This window comes from Microcaecilia unicolor, chromosome 5, assembly GCF_901765095.1.
Source record: "Microcaecilia unicolor chromosome 5, aMicUni1.1, whole genome shotgun sequence".
NCBI lineage: Eukaryota > Metazoa > Chordata > Amphibia > Gymnophiona > Siphonopidae > Microcaecilia > Microcaecilia unicolor.
In genome coordinates, this window is record NC_044035.1 from 174,807,456 (window position 1) to 174,830,483 (window position 23,028).

Sequence of the window (23,028 nt, forward strand, 5' to 3'; positions counted from 1 at the left end):
GATTGGAACTCATGGAAGAATGGGCAACAACTTTCAAACTCAAACTGAACAGAGACAAAACCAAATTCCTAGTACTATCCAGCCCACACAACCCCACATCCTACCAAAAATTCACAATAAACCAACAAACTTACCACATCGAAACACAACTTAAAATACTAGGAAACATTCTCGACAGACATCTAACACTGGACAATCAAATATCAGCAGTTACATCAAAATGCTTCAGAATACTATGGAAACTGAGAAGAATAAGAGACTATTTCCCTAGAGCATCTTTCCGGATACTGGTCCAATCAAAAATACTATCGGGAATAACTTGTATAAAATGTTTGTACGTTTGAGTAGCTTGCCAGGTGCTCTTGACCTGGATTGGCCGCTGTCGGGGACAGGATGCTGGGCTCGATGTACCTTTGGTCTTTTCCCAGTATGGCATTACTTGGCATTACTTATGTACTTATGTAGACTACTGCAATGCAGCATATGTAGGGTGCAAGGAAAACATGCTAAAATCACTGCACAGTCCAAAACACAGCAGCAAGACTGATTTTCAATAAATCAAAATACGAAAGAGCAACCCCACTGCTTGAAACACTACATTGGCTACAAGTTAAGGCAAGAATATTTTTCAAAACGAGCACTCTAATCTTCAAGATACTATTTGGAATGGCACCCGAACATATGCTTAACATGTATGAACTATCCTCAAGAAATGCCAGCCCAGTAAACAGAAACATCTACCCAACTGCAAAAATACGATCTACAAAACAATCTACACAGCAGGATTTAGCTAGCAGGGTTCCAAATGGTGTAACTCGATACCAAAAGCTATAAGAAGCATCACAAATCTCCTCCAAGTCAGAAAAGAAATGAAAACCAACTTCTCTACTTCTTCAAAAACTATATGAATAAACATCACCAAAACTCTGCAACTGAACACAAAAGCTACCACTACCTTTTTCTCTTCAAATCTCTCTCTTCATAAATTCTATGAATAACTACACAAACTATTGATACCTTCTCCACATTGCACAACACTATTGTAACTCCACCAAATTGTAAATTGCAGTGGCGTAGCAAGGGCGGGGTGGGGGGTGGTCCGCCCCGGGTGTCAACGGGTGGGGGGGTGCTCCACTCCATCCATCCACACCCCTCCCCCCTTGGCATGGAACCGCCTTCCCCCCCCCCCCCCCCGATGCAGTCCCCACCTGCCAACCAGGTTCCAGCTCCGTCCACCCCCAGTGTGGCGCCGCCTCCCCCCCCCCCCCCACGCAGTCCCCACCTGCCAACCAGGTTCCATCTCCATCCACCCCAGCGTGGCGCCTCGTATCTGCAGCGCTGCTGTAAAAAGAATAAATCGCCTCGTCGTTGGCCCTTCCCTCACTGTGTCCCGCCCTCTGACATAACTTCCTATTTCCTCGAGGGTGGGACACAGAGGGAAGGGCGACGACGAGGCAATTTTCTTCTTTTTACAGCAGTGCTGCAGATGCGAGGCACCACGCTGGGGTGGACGGAGATGGAACCTGGTTGGCAGGTGGGGTGGGGGAGGCGGCGTCATGCTGGAGTGGATGGAGCTGGAACTTAGAAGGCAGGTGGGGACTGTGTGAGGGAGGGGGAGTGCGCAGTGGCGATCCGCCCTGGGTGTCAGGCAACCATGGAACGCCACTGGTAAATTGTAATCCCCTTTGAACTGAAATTTGTTTTTGGATAATAGTGGGATACAAGAATGCATAAATTAAATTAAATAAATAGTTGGAATAGGTTTCTGAAATTCTAAACAATCAGTTGAATTGAATTATATCGACCATATCTTTTACCTTTAGCCACCCCTGTTCCCTCTGACTACCTCATACAACTTAGATGGCATAATTTTCCATAATATTTTCTCTATCCCACCCTATTAAATTAGCAGCTAATATTCCCAGTCTTTCCATGCTCTCACACAGAGGGGCGGTAGACAGCACAGTAACAGCCACTGGTTGATGTCAGATCTAGGAAGGTAAGCAACACACTCCCTCAAAACTTGGTGCACTTTTCAAAACGCTAACCAGAAGAGATGATGCTAATGAGGGAGCAGATCCACAGCGTACTGCTCCAATCTTTCCTCACTTTCACACAGAAAGAAGTACATGTAATAGTACATAGTGAAAGAATAGTCTAGTGGTTAGAGCTTCATATGCATCAGAGAACCCAGGGCTCAAATAATGCTGACATTTCTAATCTTGGGCAGATATATTCACCCTCTGTTGCCTCAAGTACATCTTAAGGCTATCATTATTAAAATGTGCTACTGCAGAGCTTCTCACACTGTGGATTGGGACCCCCAAATGGAATGGGATCTCTATGAGTGCATCATTATTTGGCACCTCTGGGAGATTATGCAATTTTATTTGGCCATGATTATGGGGTCATAACCATGAAAAAAGTGATAAGAACTGCAGTTCTGCATTAGCACACATTAATCCCTCGATTCTATATAAGGCATGGCAAGTTGTGTGCGTTAGTTAAATTGGGCGCATGCCTAATTTATGTGCGCACCTTAATTGAGTAATAAGCCAATCAGTAATAATAATTGGCCAATAAAAATAAATTATCATCAATAATTGGAATTAACGCAACTTCTTGTTAGGCATATTCTAAAAACAGTCACACGTAAATTCTAACACATGTAGCTGAAAAGGGGGCACTGCCATGAGAGGAGTGTGGGCATGTCGGGACATTACTCAAATTTACATGTGTAGTTATAGAATTCAGGGGAACGCACCTACATTTAGGTGTGGGTATTTACACCAGGTTTTCAGTGGCGTAAATGGCCACACCTAAATGTAGGTGCATACCCCAGCCCAGTGCGCTATTCTGTAAACCATACCTAAATTTAGGTGCAGTTTATGGACTCGTGCTAAGCAATTTTTTGGATGCCTCTATATTTTAGATGCCATTTTCAGAATCTGGCCCTAATAGTAGATAGGATCTATTGCATAAAATGGGATGTGTGGTAAATAATGCATGTTAGTATATGACATTGCATTTGGTACCTAGATTGTAAACCCTCTGGACATAGGGAAATACCTACTGTATTTGAATGTACCACACCTTGAGCTACCAGTGAAAAGGTGTTAATGAAATTCAAGTATTAAATAGCCACATTCAAATAAGTGCTTCCAAGGTGTGTTTAGGTTAGGAGGGGGTTAAGTTAGGTTTGTATATGCATATACTGCATTTTGAAATATGTGCTCATTTTTTTCCATAACACAAATGCGCATACAGTAACAGGTGCAAATATGTTTGGGTACTTTAAACCCACTGCAGGTTTGAAAGCAAAAGTACGTGTGTATGTTCACTTTTAAATTGATGCAAAGTCCACGGACAAAAAGTAACTGCTGATTTTATCCCAATGTAAAAGTTAAAAAAATTGTGTACTACAAGATTATTCTGAGCAAAACCCTTTGAAAATGCTGGTAACTGTAGACATCAGTTATAAGTTATCTGCTTTGAATCAAGTGCAGATATACCTGCAGAAAGTGCCTGTGGGGTTTTCAATATGAAATCCCTTTGCATATTTTCAATCCCTGTTTCATCCCTTTTTTGCTGATAGCTAAAACTATCTGCACTGTGATGAGAGTGGGTGAGCAATTTTCAGTGGGGGGTTTTATATGGATAAACAGATGTCCCCATAAAGATGCTTAGTCAGGTACAGAGGAACACTGAGGACTATAGCTTTCTACATTAAATTAACACTTTGTTTTTCTTTTGTATGTTTTTGGTAGGTTTAATTGGGACATCAAAACATTTCAGCCTGATTTCTCCATCAGCCCCACAGAAGGTTATATCACCCCTGGGATGGAGGTTGCCTTTCAGGTGACATTTCATCCCTATAGCCTGAAACAAAACATTCTCTATGAAAACCTGAAATGCTTTATTGAAGGGAGCAAACCGCTTAAGCTTACCCTATCTGGATCTGGTGTGGGAATCCCTGCTGTCAAAGAGGTAATTTGACATAATTACAGAGTTTCACTGGAAGCATCAGTCACTGATGACAGAAGAGAAATTGAAAGAATATTCCTCTCTTTGTAGCAGCTCTAAATAAGCTCAGCAGATTTCCTTTTGAGTTGTTTCCATCTGCTATGGATGTGAACTATTTACTAGTGTGAAAGTTATTCATGGTTCTTTCTAAGGTAGAAGAATGCAGAGCAGGGGAGTGGCCTGGACCCAAAGTGGGTGGGCCGCACTCTACCTTGTCCTAAAAGTGATTTGGTTTCTCCCTCTCTCGCCTGCATGCCATATGGTCTTTCAAACATCCCCTCTCCCCCGTGTACCTTTTAAATAGCAGATTTTCACTGGCAGCAAAAAGTTGTTGGAAGTTTTTGGCTGGTGGGGCTTGCGGTCCCTGCCAGCCACATTATAGGTGTGCTGCTACTTGGTGGGCCTGAACCTAAAGTTCACCCTTGGCTACGCCACTGATGCAGAGTGTGAATGGCAGGCTTGAATGTTACTATTGCGGCCATGCCTTAATCTGGGCCTGATACAGCAGCCAGAAATTCTTCTTCAGTAAGTAATTCTCCAGTGCAGGGCTTTCCAGCACTCGCATGCTGACAGGCCCTGTGATGCCCTGCCTCTTCTATGGTTTTCTATGGTGATAGCAGAGGATGCCCATAAAGTAAATCTAGTCCTAGTGAATGGATTTATGGTGCTTTGTAAAAGTTATCATACCCCCGTACATTTTTCCATAGGTCATAGAATAGGATGAGCTACAACTGCCATGGCCCAACAAACTTTTTGCCCCACGTAGTATGAACAACCAGGGAGATGGAGAGGTCACGGACAGAGCTTGATTTATTTGGACCTCCTAATTAAAAAGATGTTCCATTGCCCCTGCATTTTTCATACTGTTGTTTAAAAGCGTAGCAGACCACTCAGATAGGTTGGGACTGAGGGTGACCTCAGAGGCAGATACACAAGGCTCCCCTGATGGCTGAGTATATACTTAGCACACAGTCTCTGGCAACTCCAGTTTATTTGATCCTTCCTAAGTGCCCAAAATATGTACAGTAATAAAGCTATGAAAACAATGAGGCAGTCTATAAAATTTGTAAAAGGTATGAAAATTGTTCAAAGTAGTTACAGTCCTTTGTTTCCTCAGAAGTGTGTTATCTCCTCTATTCTCATGCATCTCTTTTTATTTATTTATTTATTTATTTATTTATTTGCTGCACTTGTATCCCACATTTTCCCACCTATTTGCAGGCTCAATGTGGCTTACAAAATGTTACAACGACATTCACATTAATAGAATAAGAATTTCAGAATATAAAGCAGATAAGGTGCAAAAGAATATCATAGCAATCATCTTAACAGAATAATAATTTCAGAATTAATACAAATAAAGGTGCTTAGTTATATCATGTAGGATTGGAAGTGCATAAACAGATAAAACATAACATAATGATATCAGGACAAGATATAATATTCAGTAATGAGGATGTAATGAAATAAACAAATTAGGAGAATTCCATAATAGTTGTTTTTTGAGTAATTTGGGTGACAAATCGTTATGGGGAATCTTTTTTATATGTCTTTATGAATAAGTAAGTCTTCAGTAATTTTCGGAAGGTTGTCAAGTCGTGTGTTGTTTTTATGTTGATCGGTAATTCATTCCACAGTTGTGTGCAGATGTATGAGAAGCTAGATATATGTCTAGATTTGTATTTAACTCCTCTGCAGCTGGGATAGTGAAGGTTTAAGCAAGTGCGTGATGAACTTTTGTCCTTTACTGATAGACAGGTATTGCACCTCTCTGCTTCTTTGTAAGTGCCTTTTTCTATCTTAAGACTTTTAGCAGCCACTCTCTTTATTCCTTCTCTCAGGTAATGCTCAGTATTTAAGGCACAGAAAGCACCCTGGCTTCCATTCTCTCTATCACCTGTCTCTACCTACCTACCCATCCATCCTTCTATTATGTTATACTTAATTTCCTACTTTACGTAACAAAATTCTGTGTTACCTATTACTATGTAAGCCGCATTGAGCCTGCTTTTAGTGGGAAAATGCGGGATACAAATATAATAAATAAATAAATAATTATTTTCACACTCCTTCCATATAGTGCTGTTGTCAATGCTCCCAGTGCTTCAAAGGGCAATTCTATAATATAGATGCTCACATTTACATGTGCATTATATATATAGATGTTTAGAATACTAGCATATATGTGCCTATCTATGCACTTACACACATACATGTTAGTATGGTGCCTAAGTGCTATTCTGCAAATACCTGCTTAACTTACATGATAGGACTTATTTGCAAGGGAGCATACACAGGGATAGGGACATAGATGGAGCTGCCACTTACACATGTAAGTTACAAGTTACATACCCCTGCCACACATCGGTGTGCACATTTATACAAGCTCTAAAATGTAGGTGTGTTGACAGCTGGTTACACTAGTATTCTTCAAAGTAATCTAGGCACCTAGGTTCTGTTATAGAGTAGGCTTCCACCATGCTCCCTTTGGTTGCCTAATTGGAGGCACCCAGTTATAGAATTATCCCTTTATGACTTATGTCTCTGTGTTCCCAGTGCTTCACCTCAGAAGTAGGCAGGTCAGGATGCATCCAGGACTTAGGCCCTATCTCATTCAGGTTTCCACCCTCTCCAGCTTCATTCCTTTCCCCATCAGGTCTGTAGACTAGCAGCAGCTTCACTCTGGTTTTTTTTTCTCTTTTGAAGAGCAGGATTGCATTTCTCCATTGATTTCTCCTTCCTCCTCAGTATGGGACACTGCTTCAGTGTGCACTAGACTGGCAACCCCTGACTCTTCTTTATATCAAATGCATGACCCATATCCATCTTAAATGGGAACTGGCCTCTTTCTCTCAGTAAGCCCCTGGAGACAGCTGTGAATCAGACCGGCAGTCCTTGTGCTTGCGCCTTCTCTTCTTTAGTCCCTTGGGCAGGGAGCCAAGGCTCAGATGGGCCCCCAAGTGGGAAACCCACTGCTTGTAGGTCTACATTTCCTTTTTTCAGAAACTCCTCAGAGAGAGAAGCACTTTATACTTTACTGCAAAAGCTAAAACTCATTCTATTGGGATAGTTCCCCGAATAGAACTCCCCTGCATTAGTTTTGAATAGCATTACCCTGGAACTGGAAACCAGAATATTCCTCCTGTTACTACATAGGAAGGCATTGTGGCATCCTGCATGGCCACGGAGGAAGACGAAATTTGAAGACTGCGGGTCGGACCTCGGCTGGCGGGGGTTGGGGCCCCCCGCCAGCAAAAGTAAGCAGCGGGGGAGGGTTGACGGCGGGGAGGGGGGTGGAGAGAGGCGGCGGCGGGGGGGGGGGAAGGGAGGCAAAAATGTGCCCCCCCCTCTCTGGCTCTGGCCCCCCCTACCGCCGGATTCCAGATACGCCCCTGATGCAGAAATAAGTGATAGCAGGAACAGATTCGTCACTGCTTGAGAAATCTTAGTAAAGCTGGGGAAGAAATAATGAGACTTCAGTTTGTAGAGGAAATGGTTTTCATCAGCTTTGTTTAGGTCTATGCTGTTTTCACCATTTATTCATTTATTTTGCACATATTTATTGCATTTGTATCCCACATTTTCCCACCTATTTGCAGACTCAATGTGGCTTACAGAGTTTGGTTATGACATAATAATTCCATGATATCAGATACAATTATATAGTGGTGAAGATGGCCGACTGAGAGGACGCTCTACAAGGAGCTCTGCAAGGCGCTCTGCAGGGCACTCTAAAAATCAGCTGCCCAGCACTCCAGCGCCGTAAACATCCTACCATCTCCCAATTCCAGCTACACATCGGGCACCTAGCTGCATCCAAGGACTTCCACACCGCCAACACGCTCCCCGGCTGAAACGGCCTAGGAGTGAACCAGAGCAGAAAGGGACATCGCTTAACGAAGACCACCCAAGCAGAGGCCGACCCGAAAGGTAGGCCAAATCGCCAGCACTCCGACTGAGATCGCCGCGCCAGCCAATCGGAAGTCCGCCTGAGCACAGCCGAGGTGCCAGCTCGCCTATCGTAACAGCCCGCCTCTGGCATCGCTCCGAGCAGCGGCGACGAGGGAATGCGGCGCTGATCTTTCACCGCCGAACGCCGCAACAACCGACCACCCGCCTCGTGGCCAACCTCCGCCGCCGCAAACCGACACCCGCCCTCCAAAGATTGCCGGAGACCCCTAGTGAGCGGCTTTCTCCCCCGAGCTCATCCCCGACACAACAGGCCAGGCACGGATGCTGGTCAAGCACCGAGGCACACTCAGCGGTCGCCATCCGCCACTGCTGACTGGCACCCACCTTCCTGAACTTGCCGGAGACCACCTCATGGCCGACTTCGGGGGCTTGCATAGACTGCAGCAGAGAACCTGCTCGCTCCCACGGTGAACTCCACATCTCACGCCGAACAGGTAAAGGAAGGCAGAGTGCAAGGAGGACGCAGGGCCCAGTGAGGTCAGATTGGACCCGGTGGCGACCGCGTGGATGGGACAGGGCACAACAGAACCGTGACCCGCAACAATAGCCTAAATATCTGCCTGCTTGCTCCACTTTGCCTTGTTATGGCTGCACATACTGCTTTAACTCGATTTAAAAGCTAATGCCCTGCTTGCACTGCTTGCTTGTACAGAAGGCTTAATTGCTTTCAGCTTGATCTGGGAGTTTATACTCTGCACTGCTTACTTTAAAAGGAAGACTTTAATTTAATTTAATTTAATTGCTCTCAGCTCAATTTGAAAATTTATGCTCTGCTTTGTTTGCTTTAAATAGAGAGCTCTAATTGCTCACAGCTCGATTTGGGAGTTTATTCACTGCTTCGCTTGCTTTACATAGAAAGCTTTAACTGCTTCCAGCTAGATCCAAAAGTTTATACTCTGCATTGCTTGCCTAAAATAGAAGGCTTTAATTGCTTTTAGCTCGATTTAAAAGTTTATACTTTGCATTGCTTGTTTTAAATAGAAGGCTTTAATTGTATGCACCGCTTTCAACTTGGATATAAAAGTCTATACTATGCTTTACTTACTTGAATGCTAACCAGCTGAATATTTGCCACAGTGCCTAAACACAGATATGAATATCAGTAAAATACTCCTAACCATTCATTGTCTCACCATACTCTTACACGCAAACACAACCCAGATAACAATAACCCCAGAACTCACAAATCACACAGCACTCACATACACACAATGCCCACCTTAAAGAACATCCATAATAACTTACCCACAATACACCAACCCTACGCATCACCTACCAACAACTCACCAAACCAAAGACACAACAACCAACCAAAAGGAAAAATTTTCGAACATGAACACCACCAACAAAAAGAGGAAAACAACAACAAATTTAACCACCGAAGAAACAGACAACTAATAAAAATAAACACATCGAACCCCCCCACAGACCCACATCAATCAATCCAACTAGGATACATCAATGCAAGATCAGCAGTAAGCAACTCAGTAGATATACTAGACTGGATCACCACAGATAAATTAGACCTTCTATTTATTACAGAAACCTGGTTCCATAGCCCCACAGACCCCGCCATCTTAGAAGCATGCCCACCAGATTACAAAATCACCCACTGGACAAGGAGTGGAAAAAGAGGGGGCGGAATAGCCATAATTTACAAACCCAAATTCACCATCACAACCACGGGTGAATCTACCTCACCACAACTTGAAATTGCATCGACAAGAATTAATCACCCAAACCTAATAGGACACCTCAATGCAATCCTATTCTACAGACCACCAGGAAAATGGCAAGACTCCCAAACACAACTCATGGACTTCATCTCGAACACGTGTGTATCTGCCACAAACATCCTTTAATAGGAGATATTAACCTACACCTTGAAGATGACACCTCAACAGGCACACGAGAATTCAAAGAATTCCTAAAACTCTGGGATCTACATGCACCCAACACGCAACCAACACACGAAAAAGGACATACACTGGACATCATAACACACAAATTGGATCCGGACTCAGCTATCACACTTACCAACACAAGATGGACACCTACATTATGGTCAGACCACCATAAAGCAAATGTCTCCCTCTACTGGCAAAAAACACACATAAACAAAATCAATAAACATCAGCGAACTACATACACCACGAGAGGAAAAATAGACCCCACAACATTTTGGCAACAGATCTACCAGATCGAATGGTCAACCACTGCTGACACCATCCAATTCCTCCAAGAATGGGACGATTTATGTACAACAACATTAGACAAAATTGCCCCGATCCAAACCAGAACATCACACAGAAAAAAATCAAACCCATGGTTCACCGAAGAGCTGAAAAAGCTTAAAACACAAGTCAGGAAACTAGAACGTGCATGGAATAAAAAAAGAGATGAACAAACCCTAAATGCCTGGAAACTACTTCGGAGGAAATACAAATATAACATAAAACAGACTAAAAGACTACACTACAAGACAATAATAGGACCAAACTACAAAGACACACATAAACTTTTCTACCATGTGAACAAACTGTTAGACACCACACCAGTTACAAACAACAGCAAAGATATACCAGACGTAGACAGCCTTGCGAAATACTTCAAGGAGAAAATTATACAGTTACGACTTAAAATACCTTTCAGCCAAATCAAATACGCCTCACTCCTAGATTGTCTAGACCCAGAAGACGGCATATACCCAGCAGACAGAACCTGGACCGAATTCGAACTACTATCAGAAGACCTCATCTCTGATACACTTAAAAGATATGCCAAATCCTACTGCAAACTAGACATATGCCCAAATAACCTCATGAAATCAGCTCCTCAACAATTCATAACAGACCTAACGAACCACATAAACTTCATGCTACTAAATGAACTTTTCCCAAAAGAAAAAGGAAAAATTTTACTCACCCCAATACCCAAAGACACAAAGAAAAGCGCAAGAGAAATAACCAACTACAGACCAGTAGTTTGAAATGTCTATATGCGAATGCCAGGAGCCTAAGAAATAAGATGGGGGAGTTAGAATATATTGCACTAAATGAAAAATTAGATATAATAGGCATCTCTGAGACCTGGTGGAAGGAGGATAACCAGTGGGACACTGTCATACCGGGGTACAAATTATATCGTAGTGATAGGGTGAATCGGATTGGTGGAGGGGTAGCATTGTATATTAACGAGAGCCTTGAATCAAATAGATTGAAAATTCTGCAGGAAACAAAACACTCCTTGGAATCACTGTGGATTGAAATTCCATGTGCAAAGGGGAAAAGGATAGTGATAGGAGTGTACTACCGTCCGCCTGGCCAGGACGAACAGACGGATGCGGAAATGTTAAAGGAAATCAGGGACGCAAACAAACTGGGCAACACAATAATAATGGTGGATTTCAATTACCCGCATATAGACTGGGTTAATGTAACATCTGTACACGCAAGGGACATAAGATTTCTTGATGAAATCAAGGACAGCTTCATGGAACAGCTAGTTCAGGAGCCGACAAGAGAAGGAAAAATACTAGACTTAGTCCTTAGTGGTGCTCATGATCTAGTACAGGGGGTAACGATACGAGGGCCGCTTGATAACAGTGATCATAATATGATCGGTTTTGATATTGGCATTGAAGGAAGTGAAACTAGGAAATCAAGTACGCTAGCGTTTAACTATAGAAAAGGTGATTACGACAAAATGAGAAAAATGGTGAAAAAAAGACTGAAAGGAGCAGCTCGCAGAGTAAAAAACTTGCATCAGGCGTGGATGCTGTTTAAAAACACCATCCTGGAGGTTCAGGACAAATATATTCCACGTATTAGAAAAAAGGGAAAAAAGGCTAAACGTCAGCCGGCGTGGCTAAACAGTAAGATAAAGGAAATCATTAGAGCCAAAAAACAATCCTTCAGAAAGTGGAGAAGAGAACCAACTGAAAGTAACAGGATAGATCATAAGGAATGCCAAGCCAAATGCAAAGCGGAGATAAGGAGGGCAAAAAAGGACTTTGAGAAGAAATTAGCGTTGGAAGCAAAATACATAGTAAAAATTTTTTTAGATACATTAAAAGCAGGAAACCGGCCAAAGGGTCGGTTGGGCCGCTGGACGAAAATGGTGTTAAAGGGGCGATCAAGGAGGACAAAGCCGTAGCGGAGAAATTAAATGAATTCTTTGCTTCGGTTTTCACCGAGGAGGATTTGGGGGGGACACCGGTGCCGGAAAGAATATTTGAAGCGGGGGAGTCGGAGAAACTAAACAAATTCTCTGTAACCTTGGAGGATGTAATGGGTCAGTTCAGCAAGCTGAAGAGTAGTAAATCACCGGGACCTGATGGTATTCATCCCAGAGTATTAATAGAACTAAAAAATGAACTTGCGGAGCTACTGTTAGAAATATGCAATCTGTCCCTAAAATCGAGTGTAATACCGGAAGACTGGAGGGTAGCCAATGTTACTCCGATTTTTAAGAAGGGTTCCAGAGGAGATCCGGGAAATTATAGACCGGTGAGTCTGACGTCGGTGCCGGGCAAGATGGTGGAGGCTATTATTAAGAATAAAATTGCAGAGCATATACAAAAACATGGACTGATGAGACAAAGTCAGCACGGATTTAGTGAAGGGAAGTCTTGCCTCACCAATCTAATGCATTTTTTTGAGGGGGTAAGCAAACATGTGGACAATGGGGAGCCGGTTGATATTGTATATCTGGATTTTCAGAAGGCGTTTGACAAAGTGCCGCACGAAAGACTCCTGAAGAAATTGCAGAGTCATGGAATCGGAGGTAGGGTACTATTATGGATTAAGAACTGGTTGAAAGATAGGAAGCAGAGAGTAGGATTGCGTGGCCAGTATTCTCAGTGGAGGAGGGTAGTTAGTGGGGTCCCGCAGGGGTCTGTGCTGGGTCCGTTGCTTTTTAATGTATTTATAAATGACCTAGAGATGGGAATAACTAGTGAGGTAATTAAATTTGCCGATGACACAAAATTATTCAGGGTCGTCAAGTCGCAGGAGGAATGTGAACGATTACAGGAGGACCTTGCGAGACTGGGAGAATGGGCGTGCAAGTGGCAGATGAAGTTCAATGTTGACAAGTGCAAAGTGATGCATGTGGGTAAGAGGAACCCGAATTATAGCTACGTCTTGCAAGGTTCCACGTTAGGAGTTACGGATCAAGAAAGGGATCTGGGAGTCGTCGTCGATGATACGCTGAAACCTTCTGCTCAGTGTGCTGCTGCGGCTAGGAAAGCGAATAGAATGTTGGGTGTTATTAGGAAGGGTATGGAGTCCAGGTGTGCGGATGTTATAATGCCGTTGTATCGCTCCATGGTGCGACCGCACCTGGAGTATTGTGTTCAGTACTGGTCTCCGTATCTCAAAAAAGATATAGTAGAATTGGAAAAGGTACAGCGAAGGGCGACGAAAATGATAGTGGGGATGGGACGACTTTCCTATGAAGAGAGGCTGAGAAGGCTAGGGCTTTTCAGCTTGGAGAAGAGACGGCTGAGGGGAGATATGATAGAAGTGTATAAAATAATGAGTGGAATGGATCGGGTGGATGTGAAGCGACTGTTCACGCTATCCAAAAATACTAGGACTAGAGGGCATGAGTTGAAGCTACAGTGTGGTAAATTTAAAACGAATCGGAGAAAATTTTTCTTCACCCAACGTGTAATTAGACTCTGGAATTCGTTGCCGGAGAACGTGGTACGGGCGGTTAGCTTGACGGAGTTTAAAAAGGGGTTAGATAGATTCCTAAAGGACAAGTCCATAGACCGCTATTAAATGGACTTGGAAAAATTCCGCATTTTTAGGTATAACTTGTCTAGAATGTTTTTACGTTTAGGGAGCGTGCCAGGTGCCCTTGACCTGGATTGGCCACTGTCGGTGACAGGATGCTGGGCTAGATGGACCTTTGGTCTTTCCCAGTATGGCACTACTTATGTACTTATGTAGTAGCATCCATACCACTAACAACCAAAATAACCAAAGGAATCGTAACTAAACAACTCACCAGCTATCTAAATAAACACTCAATACTGCATGATGCCCAATCAGGATTCCGATCGAATCATAGTACAGAAACAGTATTAATTACCCTCATGACTAAATTTAAACAAATGATTGCAACCGGCAACAATATACTCCTCCTACAATTTGACATGTCAAGTGCCTTCGACATGGTTGACCACGGAATCCTATTACACATACTTGAATATTTTGGCATTGGAGGAAACGTCCTAAACTGGTTCAAGGGGTTCCTAACCAAGCGTTCATACCAAGTCACATCAAAGTCAGCCACGTCTGCCGCATGGACACCTGAATGTGGAGTACCACAAGGATCACCTCTCTCACCAACCATCTTCAACCTAATGATGATCCCCTTGGCAAAACTCCTATCAAACCATAACCTCAACCCATATATATACGCCGATGATGTAACAATATACATCCCTTTCAAACAAGACATCAAAGAAATCTCCAATGAAATCAACCAAAGTCTACACATCATGAACACCTGGGCAGATGCATTTCGTCTGAAACTAAATGCAGAAAAAACTCAGTGCCTGATACTTACTTCCCAATACAACACAAAGGAATTCACCGCTATAAATACACCAAAACTAAACCTTCCAATCTCAGAAACACTAAAAATCCTTGGAGTTACCATCGACCGCCACCTAACCAGTGCTTTTTTTGTAGAAAAAAAGGTGCCGGTACTCATTGTGGGCGGGGTCACCACACATGGCACCGCCCCTATTATAGCCACACCCACATTGGCCACACCCCTTATACCAGCCATGGCGCATATAAACAGACATCATTGAAAATATTATACTAGTATAGGAGAAAAAATAACATGATTTCTTTTCATTATAAATAATTTCTGTAAGCTGTTACAGCTCCAGCATACCTAGTGCAAAATAAGACAACAGATGTAAATTCTCAAATTGGACATATTCCAAACACTAAAATGAAAATAAAATGATTTTTTTCTACCTTTGTTGTCTGGTGACTTTGTTTTTCTATCCATATTGGTCCCAGTCTCTGATTCTGCTGCTCTCTATCTGTTCTCTTAACTCCGTTTCCAGGGCTTCCTTTCCATTTATTTCTTTACTTTCCTCCTTTCTTCTTCTTTTGTTGCCCTGCATCCATAAGTAAAAGCTGGGTCCTCCTCCATGGAATTGACTGGAGGAGGTATAACATGGATCCAGCTTTTGCCTATTTTCTCCATCCATGTGCAGTTTTTCTCCTCTTCCCTTTCCCTCATCTCCATCCATGTGCATCTTCTTTTTTCTTTCCTCCCCTCCATTCCTGTCCAGCACTTCTCCTCTCTCCATCCATGTCCAGCATTTCTCATCTCTCTTCCCTCCTCTGTATCCATATAAAGCAATAATTCACTCTCCCCTCTCCTCCATCCAAGTCAGCATTTCTCCTCTCTCCTAGCCAACTCCTCCATCCATCCATGTCCAGCAATTCTCCTCTATCTCCTGCTCTCCTCTCCATCCATTTCTAGCATTTCTCCTCTCTCCCCTCTCATCCATGTCCAGCAATTCTCTCTTCCCTGTCCTCCCCTCCCTGTCCAGCGATTCTCTTCTCTCCCCTCCATGTCCAGCAATTCTCTCTTCCCTGTCCTCCCCTCCCCGTCCAGCGATTCTCCTCTCTCCCCTCCATGTCCAGCAATTCTCTCTTCCCTGTCCTCCCCTCCCCGTCCAGCGATTCTCCTCTCTCCCCTCCATGTCCAGCAATTCTATCTTCCCTGCCCTCCCCTCCATGTCCAGCAATTATCTCATCCCTGCCCTCCCATCAATGTCCAGCAATTCTCTCCCCTGCCCTTCCCTCCCATTCCATGTCCAGCAATTCTCTCTCCCTTGCCCTTCCCTCCCATCTCCAGCAATTCTCTCTCCCCTGCTCTTCCCTCCCATCCCATGTCCAGCAATTCTCTCTCCCCTGCCCTTCCCATGTCCAGCAATTCTCTCTCCCTTGCCCTTCCCTCCCATCCCATCCTACGTCCAGCAATTCTCTCTCCCCTGCCCTTCCCATGTCCAGCAATTCTCTCTCCCTTTCCCTTCCCTCCCATCCCCAGCAATTCTCTCTCCCCTGCCCTTCCCATGTCCAGCAATTCTCTCTCCCCTGCCCTTCCCATGTCCAGCAATTCTCTCTCCCTTGCCCTTCCCTCCCATCCCGTCCAGCAATTCTCTCTCCCCTGCTCTTCCCTCCCATCCCATGTCCAGCAATTTTCTCTCCCCTGCCCTTCCCATGTCCAGTAATTCTCTCTCCCTTGCCCTTCCCTCCCATCCCATCCCATGTCCAGCAATTCTCTCTCCCTTGCCCTTCCCTCCCATCCCAGCAATTCTCTCTCTCCTGCCCTTCCCTCCCATCCCATCCCATGTCCAGCAATTCTCTCTCCCTTGCCCTTCCCTCCCATCCCATCCCATGTCCAGCAATTCTCTCTCCCTTGCCCTTCCCTCCCATCCCATGTCCAGCAATTCTCTCTCTCCTGCCCTTCCCTCCCATCCCATCCCATGTCCAGCAATTCTCTCTCCCCTGCCCTTCCCTCCCATTATTTCCAGCGATTCTCCGCCTCTCCCCTGCCCTTCCCATGTCCAGTAATTCTCTCTCCCTTGCCCTTCCCTCCCATCCCATCCCATGTCCAGCAATTCTCTCTCCCTTGCCCTTCCCTCCCATCCCAGCAATTCTCTCTCTCCTGCCCTTCCCTCCCATCCCATCCCATGTCCAGCAGTTCTCTCTCCCTTGCCCTTCCCTCCCATCCCATCCCATGTCCAGCAATTCTCTCTCCCTTGCCCTTCCCTCCCATCCCATGTCCAGCAATTCTCTCTCTCCTGCCCTTCCCTCCCATCCCATCCCATCCCATGTCCAGCAATTCTCTCTCCCCTGCCCTTCCCTCCCATTATTTCCAGCGATTCTCCGCCTCTCCCCTGCCCTCCCATCGTCGTGCAGCGATTTTTCCGTCCCTCCCCTGCCCTCACCTCTCCCATATCCAGCGATTCTTCATCCCCCAGCCGTCCTCTTTCACTGCCTGCCAGCCAGCGTCGGACTCAGAAGCGAACGGTGCAGGCAGCGATTGGCTGGCAGCGTCGTAGCTTCCCTCTGCAAGTCCCGCCTACAACTTCCTGTTTACGCATAGGCGGGACTTGCAGAGGGAAGCTACGACGCTGCCAGCCAATCGCTGCCTGCACCGTTCGCTTCTGAGTCCGACGCTGGCTGGCAGGCAGTGAAAGAGGACGGCTGGGGGATGAAGAATCGCTGGATATGGGAGAGGTGAGGGCAGGGGAGGGACGGAAAAATCGCTGGACGTCGATGGGAGGGCAGGGGAGAGGCGGAGAATCGCTGGAAATAATGGGAGGGGAGGGGAGGGGAGGAGGAGAAAAAGGTGCCGGTACGCCGTACCGCTGCGTACCGGCACAAAAAAAGCACTGCACCTAACACTCGAAACCCATGCAAACAACACAACAAAAAAAATGTTCTACTGCATGTGGAAACTGAAAAGAATAAGACCATTCTTCCCAAGATCCGTCTTCCGCAGCCTAGTGCAATCCCTCGTACTCAGCCATCTGGACTACTGCAACTCACTGTACGCAGGCTGCAAAGAGCAAATACTGAGGAAACTTCAAACAGCCCAGAATACAGCAGCCAGACTCATATTCGGAAAACCAAAATATGAAAGTGCTCCCACTCAAGGAACGCATTACTTTTAAAGTATGCACACTAGTCCACAAAATTATTCACGGAGAAGCCCCAGCCTACATGTCTGAGTTAATCGACTTACCACCCAGAAACGCTAAAAAATCATCCAGAACTTTCCTCAACCTCCACTTCCCTAACTGCAAGGGCCTGAAATACAAGGCGCTGCACGCGTCAACCTTTTCTTACATGAGCACGCAGGACTGGAACGCGCTGCCACGTGGCCTGAAAACGATGTGCGAACAAACCAACTTCCGCAAATTATTGAAAACACATCTTTTTGAGAAAATTTACGGAAAGAACCAAAACACATAAAATCCACACTCACTGTTCAGTAATACATCAACACATCCACTTATGAATTTTCTATCCTGAAACCTCACCACACTCATACCTCTACTCACAAAAAAAAAAAAAATGTATATCATATGTTTTCTGTCATGATATATTGCCCCTTGGCTCCTCGTTGTTTCCTTCCAATGTTTCAACGTTCTTTTCCATTGATATATTCCTTAACGATACTTTGATTTTGTCTCGTATAACTCTTCACAATGTAATCCATAACCGAATTGTAACAAAATGTATTTCCATCATTCATAATGTATTGTAAGCCACACTGAGCCCGCAAAAAGGTGGGAAAATGTGGGATACAAATGCAATAAATAAATAAATAAATAAATTAGTAATGTTCAAAGATTAGGTAAGAGAGAAGGAAGGTGTTAGGCAGGGTAGAAGGTGGACTGTAATAACTGTGTGGATTGGTGAGGTAGTTTTGTAAGGCTATGGGTTCTCTTTGTAGGCCTTGTGGAAGAGATGTATGAATGCGTGATGCTTCACTAAAATGGATTGATTTACACAGGAAAAAAAGGAAGGTCTTTATTTGTTCCTGAAAGTTATGTTAGTGGACCTTTTTGTGTACTTTTTTCCGTCCATTCATTTTATAGCACTTTACAGTCTTTTTAAATACAATCTATAGCAGAATTATGGACTTCTACATTTTTAGGTTCTTAATGCTGCTGGAATAAGGCAGGTCAGATTGTTAGTATTATACCCAGGCACTAACATCAGCATTACTTATTGTGACTCCATCAAGATCTTCTGATATGTAGTTCTGTGTAGAACATCCTGTTTGTTATGTTTTATCAGTAAGAGATGTATTGGTATTCTAGGGACTGGTGTAATGTTCTCAAAGATGCTTTTTATCTGCTCTATGGCTGGTAAAGGGGTGTGGCTACTGTGGGGTGTGGCTACTGTAGGGGCAGAGCTTATATACAGGGCAGGGCATTTTTAGTAGCACCCCCCCCCCCCCCCCCCCAGGTTGCCCTGTGTGAGTACCGGCACCTTTTTTCTTACAAAAAAAAGCACTGAATAGACTAGACAGGTCTCTGTATTTCTGTGACGAGGCAAGAAGCCTAGAATATAATTGAAGATTTTGCAGTGGGCATTGGAGGATTGGGGGTTGGGGTTACTGGATCTCCAGTTGTATAATGTGAGCTGTTTAGTGCAACGTGTTCAGGATTGGATGAGAGGTACTTCCCAATATACTGAATTTCCACTGGCAGCCCAAGTAACTAAGCCATATTGCATATCATACATTTTATATAGTATGCCTGCTCAGCTGCCTGCTTTAGTTAAAAGTAATATTTTGGTTCATTCACTGCCTTGGGCTTGTGTGTGGTCTTGAAAGAAATTGGCTTTATACCTAATCTGTTCTCTTTGTCGTCTAAATTTGCTCATTGGTAACACTTGCTCTGAGTGCAAATTAGTGCTCCTTTCTCAGTAAATCTATGCATTTACAGGCTCCATCAGACCTTGTAGGAGGGTCTCCATCAAACCAGTTGTACAGGATATACTGTTTAACAGCAAGGCATGCTTTCTTCACAAACAAAACTTTGTAGCAGGTTATCAAAGTGCTCTTTCCTATGCAGTAGCAGGGGGAACATGCTGGGCCCCTGCTCCAGATTGGTGCCAATCAAACCTGAATAGTGGGAGGTCTACCCTGAAAAAATGTCTCAATAATGTTTGAGGTGGAGCTTTTGGAGGGAATTGTAAAACCCTATATGCAAGGGAGGAGCTAAACCTTCTTTCCCCAGAGGGTGCCTATCAAAGATCATATAGAGCAGCAGCTGGGACCCACTTAAGCCTTAGCACCATGCTCTAGGGCCTAAGAGAGAAGGAAGAAGGAAAGAATCAGTACAGGGATTGTGAGTCTGATCCACAGCAGTCCCTTGTTGCAATCTAAGATAAGGAGAGAGAGAGTGGCTGGCCCCCAGAGGCACCATGTGCCCTCAGGTAGAAGGTCTTGGTCATGGGGAGATTGGATTCTGATCCTCAGTCGGAGAGAGAACACAAAAGCTACTGGCACCATACAGTCACAGATGGAGAAGGGACTTGAGGCTGGGGGCAATTGATTCAATGAGTACTAACAACGTTAAGTATCCGGGGATAACACACTCACATAGAGTTTTTCCTTTAACCTGTTCAACAAAGCAAACTATAGCCCTCATGGAACACAGAGCTACAACAAGAGAGCTATAGGGAACCTGAATGGATAAGAGTACAGAAGGTCTGTTGCCACCTGTAAGAAGAGAGAGAAAGAGGAACACTGGACTTAACCTGTATTCCAAAGAAATACACCAGTAACAAAAGAGATAAGGGCTACAGAGTAACAGAGAGAAGATTAAAGGCACCACCATAAAGAGCAAGGAGTATCTTACAGCTATACTATCCGTGAGAAAGAGTGAGTGATGTGGGAACTAGAGGTGGAAACTACTTTTCTAAGAAGACCTAGAAATGTTACCCCTACTGAAGTTGTTTGATTACTTGCAACTATTTTACATGTCCATACAAAATCAAGATAAGAGTGAATGCCTTCAGTACACTTCAGGCAACTTTCTGATCTAGTCATATATGCAACTGCAATAGGAATTCTGAGCAAATGTAACTTATGTGTAAATTTAAAATGCACCTCCTGCCATTCTGCACTTTCCACCAGGCCACAATTCCCAACCAAAGAATTATAGAAATTTACTGGATCAATAGAAATCCACAAATCCTACTCCTGCTTCCTGATTGCATCTGGGAAGGAACCCTGGGCCAACTCCTGACTTAACTCTATATCCAGGAAATCCTACCATTTAACATGGCTTCTTTCAAAAAGAAAAAATACTGGTCATAATGACCGAGCTGGAAACCATTAGGTTGCTGCTTCATCCAGCTTTTGGTACAATGTTACACCTTGACGAGGCCATAAAAATCTTTAACTTCCTTTGCGTTGGCAATAGATCAGTCCAGGACGTGGGCTACGCCTGCCTGCCAGCAGTTGGAGATAGAGGATACAGATTTGAGCTTTGCCCTAGTAGGCAGTACTCTTGTTTGTTTTTATGACACCCAGACATTGTGACCCCTGAGGCAAACATTTGTTGCCAAAACATGGATCCCTGTTGGGTCCTGAAAGTTTTATTGTATCACTCTCTGGTGGACTCTATATGGCAATTGGAGAAATATTGGTTATCTGGGGGGTATTTTTCATGATTAAAGAGCACTTTTATTGACTCTGTTTGCCTTCATTTAACGGACCCAGTGGCAAGGCGATGCAGTGTGAAGCTCTGCAGGTTCTTCAGTTGTTGGAAGGAGCTAGGCTCCCAGGGAGTGGATGATCTCCTGCAGCCTTGGCCTCAAGACTCTCTTCTGTACATTTTCTCCCCAGCCCTTGATCAGTAAGATCCTGAGGTGGATGGCTCTATATCGCAGCCAGGTAATTATGGGGGTCCAAGATTTGCCCAGGATACCATGGCATGCAGTCCTGGTCCATCTCCTAGTGGACCATCCACTTCTCCTCCCTACAGAGAGGGGCCTCCATCAGGGTCCCATCCAGTTGGAGAATCCGTCTCGCTTTGGTTTTATGGACAAATGGGACAGAAACTGCAACTGATTTACTCCCCCCCCCCCCCCCACCAAAAAAACCCAACCACATCCAGGTGAGCCACCAAGGAAGAATCACTGACTCAGCCGCTGTAGAAAGCCAGCACTGCCACTTTGAACCTTCAAGGTATTCAACACCAGACCTTTCTTGAAACCTTCCTGAAGAAAGGTGAGAATTTGTGGAAGGGAAGACTGAAAAGGAAAATAGCACTCTCCTTATACCACAAGACAAAGACTCTCCATATCCTAGCCTAGGCAGTGGATGTAGATCACTTCCAAGTATGCAAAAGAGTAGTGATCACCGCCTCAGGGTATTCTTTCCTCTTCAGTAGTAAAAGGGCACCTCAGTCAAATTCCTCCTTTAGGTGTTACAGAGGTCTTATATGCATACCACATGGGCAGCAGTACCTAGCCAAGGCAGCACAAGTTTTAAATTTATTTTTCAAGTTTATTTAAATTTGCTATCCCGCCTTTCAGAATTCATCAAGGCTGTTTACAATCTAAAATAACAGGGAAAATGAAAGAAAGGAAAATTTTCAAGGCAAACGACAGGACGTGATACAGTAGGGAAGGAGGCATAGAACTACAATCATTGATAGGAGAGAGGATAGGAAAAGACAGAAGGGAAAAATTCTACGTTGTCCGCCAGTCAGAACTGCATGTGTAGAACAGTGTTTTATTGACATGCATCTATGTATCCACCTTCGCCCAATGTTTAAGCAGATTCTTCAACAAGAAGTACAGAAGAACCAAAATTTAGCAAGGATAAAGCCACTCAGGAAACAGGAAAGGTGACTTCAAGAAAATGAGACGATGATGCTGTCCAAAAAAGTTTATTATCATCAAATCAGACTCGACATGGCCATGTTTCGGCCCTGTGGCCAGCCTCAGGACTCTAAACATGAAAACATTAAACGTATATAAATAGAAAAATATGCATAAAACATATAAAATGTAAATCCAACATTAGCCTAATATTATAAATAAGTGAAAAACACAAATAATATTTGGAAATTACCATATCATTATTAAGGACTAATAAATTGACATAGAGAATTTAAAATGATATATTTTTTGATGACCAGCAGGAATTAAAATCTTATGTGTTGCTCGACACAGTATATTAATTTTTGGGAAACCTGTTTTATACAACCATATATGAAATTAAAAAAACAGGACATAATCTATAGTCTACTAAATTATAAAAAAAATCTTTAAAAATGTTTTACTATTGTTCAAAAAAACTGAAGATTGTAATGAGAAACATGCAACACAACAATATATCTAAATGAAGGGGAACCTACAGTATACTTTCTTAAACAGCACTTCAGTCATCTATTTGCTTTATCTGTCCTCGCCCCCCCCCCTTCTATTTTTCTTGATATTTTTGCCTGCCTCTTTC

General features: G+C 43.8%; 1 protein-coding gene across 1 annotated transcript in view; it reads left to right on the forward strand.

Moving 5' to 3' along the window:
• HYDIN (HYDIN axonemal central pair apparatus protein) overlaps positions 1–23,028 on the forward strand; it is a 2,443,906-nt gene that overhangs the window by 2,319,154 nt on the left and 101,724 nt on the right. The window contains exon 103 of the mRNA XM_030205004.1: positions 3,768–3,987. Coding sequence (XP_030060864.1) covers positions 3,768–3,987 — 220 coding nt within the window. The remainder of the gene's footprint in view (positions 1–3,767; positions 3,988–23,028) is intronic.